The sequence below is a fragment of the Eptatretus burgeri genome, chromosome 4, assembly GCF_056783735.1.
Source record: "Eptatretus burgeri isolate ZD-2024b chromosome 4, Ebu_testis_v1, whole genome shotgun sequence".
NCBI classification, from domain to species: Eukaryota; Metazoa; Chordata; class Myxini; order Myxiniformes; family Myxinidae; genus Eptatretus; species Eptatretus burgeri.
In genome coordinates, this window is record NC_140964.1 from 121,563,606 (window position 1) to 121,576,105 (window position 12,500).

Consider the following 12,500-nt stretch of genomic DNA (forward strand, 5'->3'; position numbering starts at 1 on the left):
TGGGCGGGCGGAGTCCGGAGCAGGTGGGCGGGCGGAGTCCGGAGCAGGTGGGCGGGCGGAGTCCGGAGCAGGTGGGCGGGCGGAGTCCGGAGCAGGTGGGCGGGCGGAGTCCGGAGCAGGTGGGCGGGCGGAGTCCGGAGCAGGTGGGCGGGCGGAGTCCGGAGCAGGTGGGCGGGCGGAGTCCGGAGCAGGTGGGCGGGCGGAGTCCGGAGCAGGTGGGCGGGCGGAGTGCGGAGGAGGTGGGGGGGGGGAGTCCGGAGCAGGTGGGCGGGCGGAGTCCGGAGCAGGTGGGCGGGCGGAGTCCGGAGCAGGTGGGCGGGCGGAGTCCGGAGCAGGTGGGCGGGCGGAGTCCGGAGCAGGTGGGCGGGCGGAGTCCGGAGCAGGTGGGCGGGCGGAGTCCGGAGCAGGTGGGCGGGCGGAGTCCGGAGCAGGTGGGCGGGCGGAGTCCGGAGCAGGTGGGCGGGCGGAGTCCGGAGCAGGTGGGCGGGCGGAGTCCGGAGCAGGTGGGCGGGCGGAGTCCGGAGCAGGTGGGCGGGCGGAGTCCGGAGCAGGTGGGCGGGCGGAGTCCGGAGCAGGTGGGCGGGCGGAGTCCGGAGCAGGTGGGCGGGCGGAGTCCGGAGCAGGTGGGCGGGCGGAGTCCGGAGCAGGTGGGCGGGCGGAGTCCGGAGCAGGTGGGCGGGCGGAGTCCGGAGCAGGTGGGCGGGCGGAGTCCGGAGCAGGTGGGCGGGCGGAGTCCGGAGCAGGTGGGCGGGCGGAGTCCGGAGCAGGTGGGCGGGCGGAGTCCGGAGCAGGTGGGCGGGCGGAGTCCGGAGCAGGTGGGCGGGCGGAGTCCGGAGCAGGTGGGCGGGCGGAGTCCGGAGCAGGTGGGCGGGCGGAGTCCGGGAGCAGGTGGGCGGGCGGAGCCCGGAGCAGGTGGGCGGGCGGAGTCCGGAGCAGGTGGGCGGGCGGAGTCCGGAGCAGGTGGGCGGGCGGAGTCCGGAGCAGGTGGGCGGGCGGAGTCCGGAGCAGGTGGGCGGGCGGAGTCCGGAGCAGGTGGGCGGGCGGAGTCCGGAGCAGGTGGGCGGGCGGAGTCCGGGAGCAGGTGGGCGGGCGGAGTCCGGAGCAGGTGGGCGGGCGGAGTCCGGAGCAGGTGGGCGGGCGGAGTCCGGAGCAGGTGGGCGGGCGGAGTCCGGAGCAGGTGGGCGGGCGGAGTCCGGAGCAGGTGGGCGGGCGGAGTCCGGAGCAGGTGGGCGGGCGGAGTCTGGAGCAGGTGGGCGGATGGAGTCCGGAGCAGCTGGGTGGGCGGAGTCTGGAGCGGTGGGCTGCGAAATGCGAATTCCGGAGCGGTGGACGGAGAAAGGCGGAGTCCGGAGCGGTGGGCGGAGAAAGGCGGAGTCCGGAGCGGTGGGCGGAGAAAGGCGGAGTCCGGAGCGGTGTAGGGAGAAAGGCGGAGTCCGGAGCGGTGTAGGGAGAAAGGCGGAGTCCGGAGCGGTGGGCGGAGTCCGGAGCGGTGGGCGGAGAAAGGCGTAGTCCGGAGCGGTGGGCGGCGAAAGGCGTATTCCGGAGCGGTGGGCGGCGAAAGTCGGAGTCCGGAGCGGTGGGCGGAGATAGGCGGAGTCCGGAGCGGTGGGCGGAGAAAGGTGTAGTCCGGAGCGGTGGGCGGAGAAAGGCGAAATCCTGGGTGGAGAAAGCGGAGTCTGGGGCGGAGAAAGGCAGAGTCCGGAGCAGGTGGGCGGGCGGAGAACGGCAGAGTCCGGAGCAGGTGGGCGGGCGGAGAACGCCGGAGTCCGGAGCAGGTGGGCGGGCGGAGTCTGGAGCAGGTGGGCGGGTGGAGTCCGGAGCAGGTGGGCGGGTGGAGTCCGGAGCAGGTGGGCGGGCGGAGTCCGGAGCGGTGGGCGGAGAAAGGCGGAGTCTGGAGCGGTGGGCGGAGAAAGGCGGAGTCCGGAGCGGTGGCCGGAGAAAGGCGGAGTCTGGAGCGGTGGCCGGAGAAAGGCGGAGTCTGGAGCGGTGGGCGGAGAAAGGCGGAGTCCGGAGCGGTGGGCGGAGAAAGGCGGAGTCCGGGGCAGGTGGGCGGGCGAGAATGGCGGAGTCCGGAGCAGGTGGGCGGGCGGAGTCCGGAGCAGGTGGGCGGGCGGAGTCCGGAGCAGGTGGGCGGGCGGAGTCCGGAGCAGGTGGGCGGGCGGAGTCCGGAGCAGGTGGGCGGGCGGAGTCCGGAGCAGGTGGGCGGGCGGAGTCCGGAGCAGGTGGGCGGGCGGAGTCCGGAGCAGGTGGGCGGGCGGAGTCCGGAGCAGGTGGGCGGGCGGAGTCCGGGGCAGGTGGGCGGGCGGAGACCGGAGCAGGTGGGCGGGCGGAGTCCGGAGCAGGTGGGCGGGCGGAGTCCGGAGCAGGTGGGCGGGCGGAGTCCGGAGCAGGTGGGCGGGCGGAGTCCGGAGCAGGTGGGCGGGCGGAGTCCGGAGCAGGTGGGCGGGCGGAGTCCGGAGCAGGTGGGCGGGCGGAGTCCGGAGCAGGTGGGCGGGCGGAGTCCGGAGCAGGTGGGCGGGCGGAGTCCGGAGCAGGTGGGCGGGCGGAGTCCGGAGCAGGTGGGCGGGCGGAGTCCGGAGCAGGTGGGCGGGCGGAGTCCGGAGCAGGTGGGCGGGCGGAGTCCGGAGCAGGTGGGCGGGCGGAGTCCGGGAGCAGGTGGGCGGGCGGAGTCCGGAGCAGGTGGGCGGGCGGAGTCCGGAGCAGGTGGGCGGGCGGAGTCCGGAGCAGGTGGGCGGGCGGAGTCCGGAGCAGGTGGGCGGGCGGAGTCCGGAGCAGGTGGGCGGGCGGAGTCCGGAGCAGGTGGGCGGGCGGAGTCCGGAGCAGGTGGGCGGGCGGAGTCCGGAGCAGGTGGGCGGGCGGAGTCTGGAGCGGTGGGCTGCGAAATGCGAATTCCGGAGCGGTGGACGGAGAAAGGCGGAGTCCGGAGCGGTGGACGGAGAAAGGCGGAGTCCGGAGCGGTGGGCGGAGAAAGGCGGAGTCCGGAGCGGTGGGCGGAGAAAGGCGGAGTCCGGAGCGGTGGGCGGAGAAAGTCGGAGTCCGGAGCGGTGGGCGGAGAAAGGCGGAGTTCGGAGCGGTGGGCGGGCGGAGAACGGCGGAGACTGGAGCAGGTGGGCGGGCGGAGTCCGGAGCAGGTGGGGGTTGAGGAGTCCGGAGCAGATGAGCGGGCGGAGAACGGTGGAGTCTGGAGCAGGTGGGCGGCGGAGAACGGTGGAGTCTGGAGCAGGTGGGCGGCGGAGAACGGTGGAGTCCGGAGCAGGTGGGCGGGCGGAAAAGGCCGAGTCCGGAGCAGGTGGGCGAGCGGAGAACGGCGGAGTCCGGAGCAGGTGGCCAGGCAGAGAACAGCGGAGTCCGGAGCAGGTGGCCGGGCAGAGAACGGCGGAGTCCGGAGCTACTTTTCTCAAGAGCAATATTCCCTATCACTACGGTGCGGCCCCTGACTAAGTCCGGGGATGATTGCCCCGCCAGTAGTTCGACCAGGTCACAGGGTCCCTGCCAGGTTAGGTCAGCCCGTCACCGTGCCGGAACTATTGCGTCGACACCCGGGGGGTTGATCACGGAGTTGGAGCCTCCAGCTCCACCTTCTCATCCATGCTCATGCGCACCAACGGCAACTCTTCAATACCCATCTGCATGACCCCTTGGCCCAAGTCGATTTTGCAACCACCCGCAGTTAGCACATCTCACCCTATTGGACATGGGTCGCTCACCTCCGCCACCCAAGCCTCGATCTTTCTTTTAAGTGAGCCCAATTTAAGGGTCACGAAACCACACCCTATGATGGGGGCTGTTGCCCCGATAGCTAGCTGCAAGCTATGATCTTGTAGACGGTGGATATCATCCCAACCGTCTACACTCTAAGGACCACAGGGCTCATGAATGTGGTGCTTGCTCTTGTGTCTACAATGGCGTCTACCTCGACGCCGGCAATTTTGCATGAAATTGTCAAACTGCCAGTGCCAATTTGGCCACAATAAATAACCTGTCACAGCGGTGAGGGCTCTTTTCCATGCCGAACGAACGTTGCCCTGCTTAGCACTCATTGGTTTCCTTGGGACTGGCGGGGGGAGGGGGGGTGTCGGGGGCCAGCTTGTCCGGTCTGCTCAGGGCGGAGTTGGTGTTCCGGGAGGTCAGGGTCTTTCCCTGCGCGGGGACCTCCACTCCCACGACAGTTGGCCCACTCATCGACAGTTATAGCACTTAACCGGGTATGGTGCATGCCTCTGATGTTCTAAATTGCCCCCCCCCCCACGCTCCGAATTGGGGTATTTACCAATGGCCCACCTTGTGTCCAGACCCTGCCAACCGGCGGTTTTCCATGTCCAGGACCATTCCCTCCAGCTCCACTCGGGTGTCAAGACCAGTCCTGGCTCCAGGCTCGTGACTGTCCACAGGGCACACCTGCCGGACAGTTATTGCATGGCGCTCGGACCTTCTGGCCGGCGACTTCGCTGCCTCCCATGAGGCCGCAGTGTCAGCCGCCTTCTGGAGGTTTTCCAACCGAAATGTCATCAGCAGAGCTCCGGTGTCGGTGCCTGCAAGAGCCTGGATAAAGTAGTCCAAGGCAAGGTCTTTCTTGTTTGCAACAGCTGCCATGTTTGCATGCACGATCACCACTGCTCGGAGAATGTCGCAAGCCAAATGTCCCATTTTCTCATGAGGTTGCTGTTTTCACCCGATGAGCTGAGCTTCAACAAGCTCGTTCTGCTATTCTCTGCCGAATCGATTGCTTCAGGCCAAACGAAGGCTTGCTAACATCATTGCTCCTGGGGGCATAGTGGTCAAGACCTCAGCCGCCACACCGCGCAGTGCCGCCACGAGATGGATCCCACTCTCGTCCGCGCTCCAGCCATTACCCCTGGCCACGTGGTCAAATTGGGCCAAATACGCCCTCAGGTCGGTCTTCCTGTCGTACGGAGCTTGCGGCACGGTCCGGCCTACCGGGTTCCTTATCCCCACTCACCAGTCCTTGAGGGACAAATGCAGGGTGGACCCTGTGGATTGCGGCGATGCGCTTCCCCCGCGGAGCCCAAGCCACTTGCCCGGACAATTCGTCAACCCCGTCTGGGTCGATGCACATACTGGGGGCTTGTGTTAGCCCAAGAGACCCCGGAGCCCCTGCCCTCCCCCCTAAACTCGGCATGTGCCCCTTCGCATCATGCGCCCGTTTCACCTCACACAGCCTTACCTTCACTGGACTCACCTAGTCGTGGTCTGCTTCGAGGGAGCGTATTCTCTCCATTTGTTCCTGAAGGAGGTTATCCTGACCCTTACGTCGGGTCTCAAGACCTTCCGCAAGCTCAATGTTAATGTCCTTTACCTTCCCTTCTATTTGTGTTTGCTCCTCTTTTACTTTATGCAATTTATCCTTCACCCATTCTATCTCCCTTTGTGTCTGTTAATTCCTCCTTTGCTATGTTAAAACACTCCCTGGTCTCATCCTTGTGTTTCTTTCATCGCTTTTCCACATCCTGGATTTTCGTCTCTACCTTATGTCCCATCTCTTTAACCATTTTCGTCATTTCTTCGTGTCTCACTTTTCACTCTTCCTTTGTGACCCCCAATTCCCCCTTCATTTCCTGCTGGCCTTGTTTTAAATTTTGTATCGCGTTCGTATTTTTCCCAATCTCCATTTTAATTGCCCTTGCCCTTTCTTTATTTGTCATTTTCTGTCCGAATTTATCTACTTCACTCTTAACCGCCGTTATTTTATTTGTCACTTCTTCCTTACCCATCTTCATCGCAGTCCAAATACTTTCCACACCCTCCTTCACCCCGTTCATCTCCTCATGTACTGTACTGATCTCATTTGTAAAATTCCGCTCCATGTTTTGCATCTCACCCTTTACCTTTTTCAGCTCTGCCTTTATTGTTTGCATATCATCCCTCTGTTGGTTTCGTCCTGCTTGCGCATCACTTCTCATTTCATTCCTCAGTTGGGTTTGTCCTGCTTGCATATTCCCTTCCATTTTATCCATCATCTGTTTCAACATTTCCATCATCTGATTCATGTCAAATGGCTTTGGCAAAGCCGATCTTCTGTGATCGGGTGTGGATCCCTTAGGGATTGCAAAGTCCTCTGTGAGGGAAATTTGATGGTGGGGGTGCCCAAGCATTGTCGCTGACGCAGTTGCCCCCATTACCTCTGGGTATGGCTGCAGGGAATAATCTCCCTCAAAGCTGTTGTCCTGGGCCATGGACTCCTCTCACATTGTTGTTTCAAAACCCACCTGAACCAGCTCGCCTTGGTCCGCCATGGACCGTACCAATAATTACATAAAATTTGTATCCTAACCCACTCTTAATCTTTGGAATCTTGGGTGGGGGGGTGGGGGGGGTCGGCAAAGCACACCCAGGTTCGAATCCCTTTCCAGATACCAAATTTTTCAGTCTTCGTACCACTTCTGACACCAAACTGTTGCGTACGGGCGGCCGAGCGAGAACACCACCAGGGGGGAGAAGCTATCTCGGGTTCCCACCAGACTCCCTGGAATTGCAGGCCATTGCACATGGATAATTCCGTGACGCCACGGTTCGCTAACCGATGATGAACGCTAATAACTCGACCACGTGACCTAGGTCCTCCATCTGTGGGTTAACCGGGTTAACTAATTAATCACGTGACCTAATTACCGGGGAACACACCCTTGGTAGGCCTTGTTCGAACCGTATCACTTTACCGGATCAGATACAGCCCAGCGACACTGCCAAGGACGTACCGGCGAAAAGAAAAGGATCGCTGGGAATAAAGTCCTGGCAAGGTTGGAATATGGACAATGCTGCATCAATGAAAGAAAAGACAAAAACGACCTGGGAACATTTCTACAAAGGATTTATTAACAGGTAGGCGAGGAAAGATATGTTGCACAGTGAATAGATTTTATTGTTGTCTGTAGCAGGGTTAGGAAGAAATGTGAAAGGTGCGGCATTAATACAAGCAACTTACAAAAGCAGTACAGAGCAGTTATCCCGATATAAATCTTGTACAATCTTAACTGAAGCGAGGACATGCGCTAGGACGCGCGCGCGCGCGCGCACACACACACACACACACACACACACACACACACACACACACACACACACACACACACACACACACACACACCTCGAAGAAGAGGAGTTAATGAAGAGAAAAAGAGGAGAGATGAGTCTAACGATCTCTCAATACCTTGCACGATTGCCCGACCGTGCCACCAACACATTTTGGGGGGATGCTCCGCTGGGCGATACCTCCCTGACAGCTGGCACGTCATCTCCCGTTTCGTGGCACTTCGAGCCGCTAAGTGTCGATCCAGGGAGATGGCGTGCCCGACAGGCGTGAAGGAAGGCCTTTGGGCAGATGGGTGGAGTCAGCGGCAGTGTGTGGTGAAGAAGGGGTGGAGTCAGTAGGCGGAATCTGGAGCAATGGGCGGATGGGTGGAGTCAGCGGTAGTGGGCGGTGATGAAGGGGTGGAGTCGGCAGGCAGAGTCAGAAAGCGGAGTCAAGAGAAATGGGCGGATGGGTGGAGTCAGCGGTAAGGTGGTGAAGAATCTGGAGTCAGAAGGCGAATGGGTGGGTTGTCAATCCCAAATTCCAAGATGAGTAGGATGAGCAGACAGAAGCGGTGTGCAGGAACGATGACAGGAACTGGCACTCAAACTGAAAATGAAATCCACCAGCAGATGGGAACGCAGCGCAGGAAAGACTACCACGAGCCCAGGACGAGTAGGACATGCCGACAGGAAAGAGCAGACAGAGCGGTGAGCAGCCATGACACTAGCGGCTCCGCAACCTGTCATTTTATAGACCCCGTGGTGTGGGGCGGGGGCGACGACCCGAAGCGATGTCGTCACCCGAATCGGGCCCTCTGGTTGGGCCCCGGCTATCACACGGGCCGGCCGCCTTGACCGGAAATGGGTACACTTTACTTCCGGCTGGATGGTTCCAAGCTGCGGAATGGTCTCGCTCCGAGCACCGTGAAACGAATCGCCCTGATTTGAACTTCCGGGCCGTCCATGGCGACAGGTGGTCAGCGCCGGTCAATGCGCTGCCTGTCTGTAAGCCATGTGGCCCGAGCCGTACAGCGGCGCCTCTGCCTGGATGCAGCCTCACCAGGGTGAGAGGGGAGAGGACGTTCGCCATCCGCGGGAAACACCCGCGGCCGCGGTGGTCAGCGAAGACCGACGGTAAGATGCTATTGTAACACGTGCGCAGACCCGAACATGATGTGCGCCACTCGTGCCCTGCTCCGTGTGCGATAATAAATTTTCCCGAGACTGCAAGTGGGTCCGCCGCCATTAAGCACGTGACCATTTATCAATGGTGGTGTCGTGTGCATGGTACCAGCCCTGATCTGTCATGGAATTGAGGGAATAGAAAGGATTGGATATAATTATTAGATGGAGATTTGGATTGAAGAAGAGTGCGCCGTGTGCATACTGGAAATTGCTTGCAGTTGGTGTTCCGCTCCATCTATTTCCTCGGCACGGCATTACTGCAGCGTGCCGTTAGGTTGGTTATCCTTCTAGTCTTGGCATGACATTCCTGCAGCGACGCGGTCGTGTTGGTTACGCCTGTCATATTTGCTCTACGGCTAGGATACGGCGGCCATACCCCCCCTGAATTGACAGAAACGTGTGGCGGCTGCAGAGTTTCTGAGGTGGCCTCAGGGTGGCCCTACGCCGTATGGCTATCTTTTACAGGCCGCAGGGGTCGCCCGTGGAATTACAGCGCGGAGTTATACCTTTTTTTTCATTTCTACATTGGCCGTAGCAATTCGACAAGCCAAGTTGTGACGTAGATGTGTTCCACGTCGACCGTAGGTAGGGCGTACGGTGGGCTTGCGTTATTTGTGCGGCTGCCTGAGGCTCTTATCAATGAAAAATGAATTTTGCCAACCCCCAAGAAATTACGGCGGCCGCACTATTTCCACGGTCGCCGTTGGGTAGTCCTAAGGCGTCCCTGTGTTCAACGTACAGTGGCCTTGCGGTCTGTGTGACTACCTGCGGGCAACGCAGGGTCGACGCACGGTTTCCCTACGCCCGCTGTGCGTCCTACGTACGGCCTCCGTGGCAGTCTGCGTCGACCGTGCGTCCACCGTGCGCTACCGCTAGAGATCGGAGTATAGGTGTTTGCCTATACTCCGAACTGGTATATTCAGTTATATATATATTATAGTTGTAGTTTATTCAGTTATATATACTGGTATATTCCGAACTGTGATATTTTTATTTCACTAAAAAAAGAACTGGTATATATATACCCACTCATTACCGTCCCTCTGGCCGCACGTTCGCCTTAGGGCCCCCCTATGGTCGCCTTGCGGACACCTTGAGGCTACCTTGCGTCTGCCTTGAAAATTCTATGGCCACCGCAGGGACGCCCTAAGGTCACCGTGCGACATCAAATCAAAGACCGTACGGCACCCCCACGTTTTCGGTCTCCACAATTTCTAAATACGCCGTGCGGCTCCCCGAAAAATAAAAACATATGTGACTGCTACATTGTGTGACCGTGGAAATACTGCGGCCGCCCTATAATTGCTCATAGCCGTAGATTTTTTAGACTCTACGGCCGCCGTGACAAATGTGACTTAGGCCTTACTCTTCTCGTAGCCTGAACAGTGGGTGGGGGGTCGTCGCTGTGGGGCACGCACTCCGTGCAGCGCTGGCGTTTATTGTTTGTTTGCACTGTTGTCCTTGATCTTCTGTGAGGACGCATTCTTGCGCGAAGGGCACAGCTGTGGTTTTTACATATGGGTGTCCGAGCGGAGTGCCTGCTGGACGCGCGACGACCCCTTGCTTGGCTTTACCTCAGCAATCGAGAAAAAAAGAATAGGAATTAGGTTCAGAGGCTTAATCAGACCTAGCTCTGCAATTTACACAACGCACTTGTCCCTTTTGTCCCATTAAACAAAAAGGAAGGGACTATCTGGATGTACATTAATGAAATAACTGACTTGGGTCCACTGTAGGATACGGCGGCTAGATAGATGTATTTAGAAATCAGTGTGACCCCCTTTTGCCTGGAGAACTACCTCAACTCCATTTGGCATTGATCAAGTTTGTTTGATGATGCAATTTGACATTTGTTTGTTCAGGTTTGGCAAAATAAAACCTCCATTGAACTCACGCAACAGCATGGAACCGGAAATGAATGGTCACATCACAAAAAAGTGGACATTCAGAGATATGGGATGTTTTGGCCTGAGGAAGGTCGTTGAGAAAAGGGTGAAACGTTGCCTGAGACCGGGTCTGCTCTTGCTTATTACCTGAACGAGAAGCACACACTCAATATGGGATCGACCAGTGGGGGTTATGTTATTTTCCTTCTTGAAATTTGTGATTCTATTTTATGAATATATATATATATATATATATATATATATATATATATGTATATATATATATATATATTCATAAAATACAATCACAAATTTCAAGAAGGAAAATAACATAACCCCCACTAGTCGATCCCATATTGAGTGTGTGCTTCTCGTTCAGGTAATAAGCAAGAGCGGACCCGGTCTCAGGCAACGTTTCACCCTTTTCTCAACGACCTTCCTCAGGCCAAAACATCCCATATCTCTGAATGTCCACTTTTTGTGATGTGACCATTCATTTCCGGTTCCATGCTGTTGCGTGAGTTCAATGGAGGTTTTATTTTGCCAAACCTGAACAAATAAATGTCAAATTGCATCATCAAACAAACTTGATCAATGCCAAATGGAGTTGAGGCAGTTCTCCAGGCAAAAGGGGGTCACTGATTTCTGAATATATGTAAAAGCAGATTTGATTGTTCCTGTTCTTATAAGTGTTACTCTATCCTTCAGGGTTCCTGGAAATTCTGATAAAGTGCTTTTGTTTTGATAATATATTTTAGTTTGTGAGTAATTTTGGTATCACATCTCACTTGATAAATTTGCTCCTGGATTCGAACTTTTATACCCTTCTCTGTATCAACAATTATTGGATGATGATTTTCTGTGGCCCTCCTGTTGTATAAAATCCCATCATCCATCCTTGATTGCTGTATCCACCAGTTTTTAATATGTTCACTTGTTTTCAATTTGTGCATTTTTATTAGAAGCAATTATTGTGTGGTTTTTAAGTTACAGCGTTCAAATGAAAGCAGAAATGTTCATTGAAAATTTATAGGGGGAAGTTGCAATGTCCATTTGCATGAATACAGGCAATTAGTTCAGACTAGCCGAAACCCCGTCACAGACGGATGAGCCTAATATGACAACCAGTGGTGGCTCTTGGTAGAGCCGGATCCCAGTCGATGTACTCCATGGCCTTACCTAATGAGGCCCACAAAACGTCCTTGTACATAACATTTTTGGTGTACACTACTCCTTATGAAGAAGTCCCCTGATTTGTGCACGTGTCTACTTTGATGTACAAACAGTGTCAAAACTTTTCAGGTCACGGTTCCGAGAAAAACGTGACATGACCGCGAGGATGAGCACAAAATTGGTCCTTCAGTATTAATATATAGATACAATGTTTCTTGTTACATTTTTTTTGTGTCAAATTCACATTCTGAGGTAGTCGGCATGCGCAGAAGAGGGTTTTACATTGCAGACGCTATTTTCGAGGAGTGGAATTACACCTCTCAGCGGTAACGGTCTGTCAACGACAGACATAATGACGTCAGTGAATGACTGATGATGTCATGACGTCCTGACGCCTCTCAGCGGTGACGTCACACGTCGCCATGTAAACGAATGTAAAACGAAAAGTGTTTATTCTGCTTCAGAGTTGAAGGTTGACTATTGCCACTATGTGCGATGCACTCTTACAAGTACGAAGTTTCTTTCAGTCCAGGTCACAGTACCGAGAAAAACGTGGCGCGACCGTTAGGAGGAGCACAAAATTTGTCCTTCAGTGTTAATATATAGATACTAAAAGCATAATAGTTCCTCTTCCTGTTTTATGTTTATTGTATAGAAATATCATGTTGGCATGAATTTTCATTACTTACATGTACTGTAAACCAAAAAGTTATATTGGGCAACTGAGATTGTTTATGCTGTCCAGGTGGTTTGCTTGTACAGGAGTTGCATAAACCTGAACACCTGAGCGCACTGAGCCATGCTACCAAGGAGCAGGTAAGAATATTTATTCGGTATTTTCCTTCGGTCACACTCATATCGCAGGTGTTAACAACATATAGCAGTTAATTACTCTATTATTGTAGAGAATTTGCTGTTTCATACAGCCATGGCTTGAATGGATTTGAGGGACCCTGTAGTTTCCAGTTACAAAACCACTTTATAATTGAGCTCCTAGTTATATTGGCCAGAAATGAGTCATCTTTCATTCTGGAGGAAAGGTTGTTTCATTGGTCAAGGTACCAGCAATAAGGTGTTTTTGTGTGTTGTAATATTTTTTGCATGAACAAGCATGCTTAGCATAAACACTCATGAAATACTACCTAATGCTCTTTCTTTCAAACAGCATTTTCCTTGATGTGAATTAACGCAACGACTTTCTTGTTAAATGTTATTCTTCCAGCA

At 56.1% G+C, this 12,500-nt stretch overlaps 1 protein-coding gene across 8 annotated transcripts in view; it reads left to right on the forward strand.

The window, feature by feature from the left end:
* The window catches only part of LOC147029000 (uncharacterized), a 335,824-nt gene that overhangs the window by 123,161 nt on the left and 200,163 nt on the right, over positions 1-12,500 (forward strand). For all 8 annotated transcript variants that reach the window (XM_085879912.1, XM_085879913.1, XM_085879915.1 and 5 more), the window contains one exon: positions 12,022-12,092. In XM_085879912.1, the coding sequence (XP_085736038.1) occupies positions 12,022-12,092 (71 nt within the window). The remainder of the gene's footprint in view (positions 1-12,021; positions 12,093-12,500) is intronic.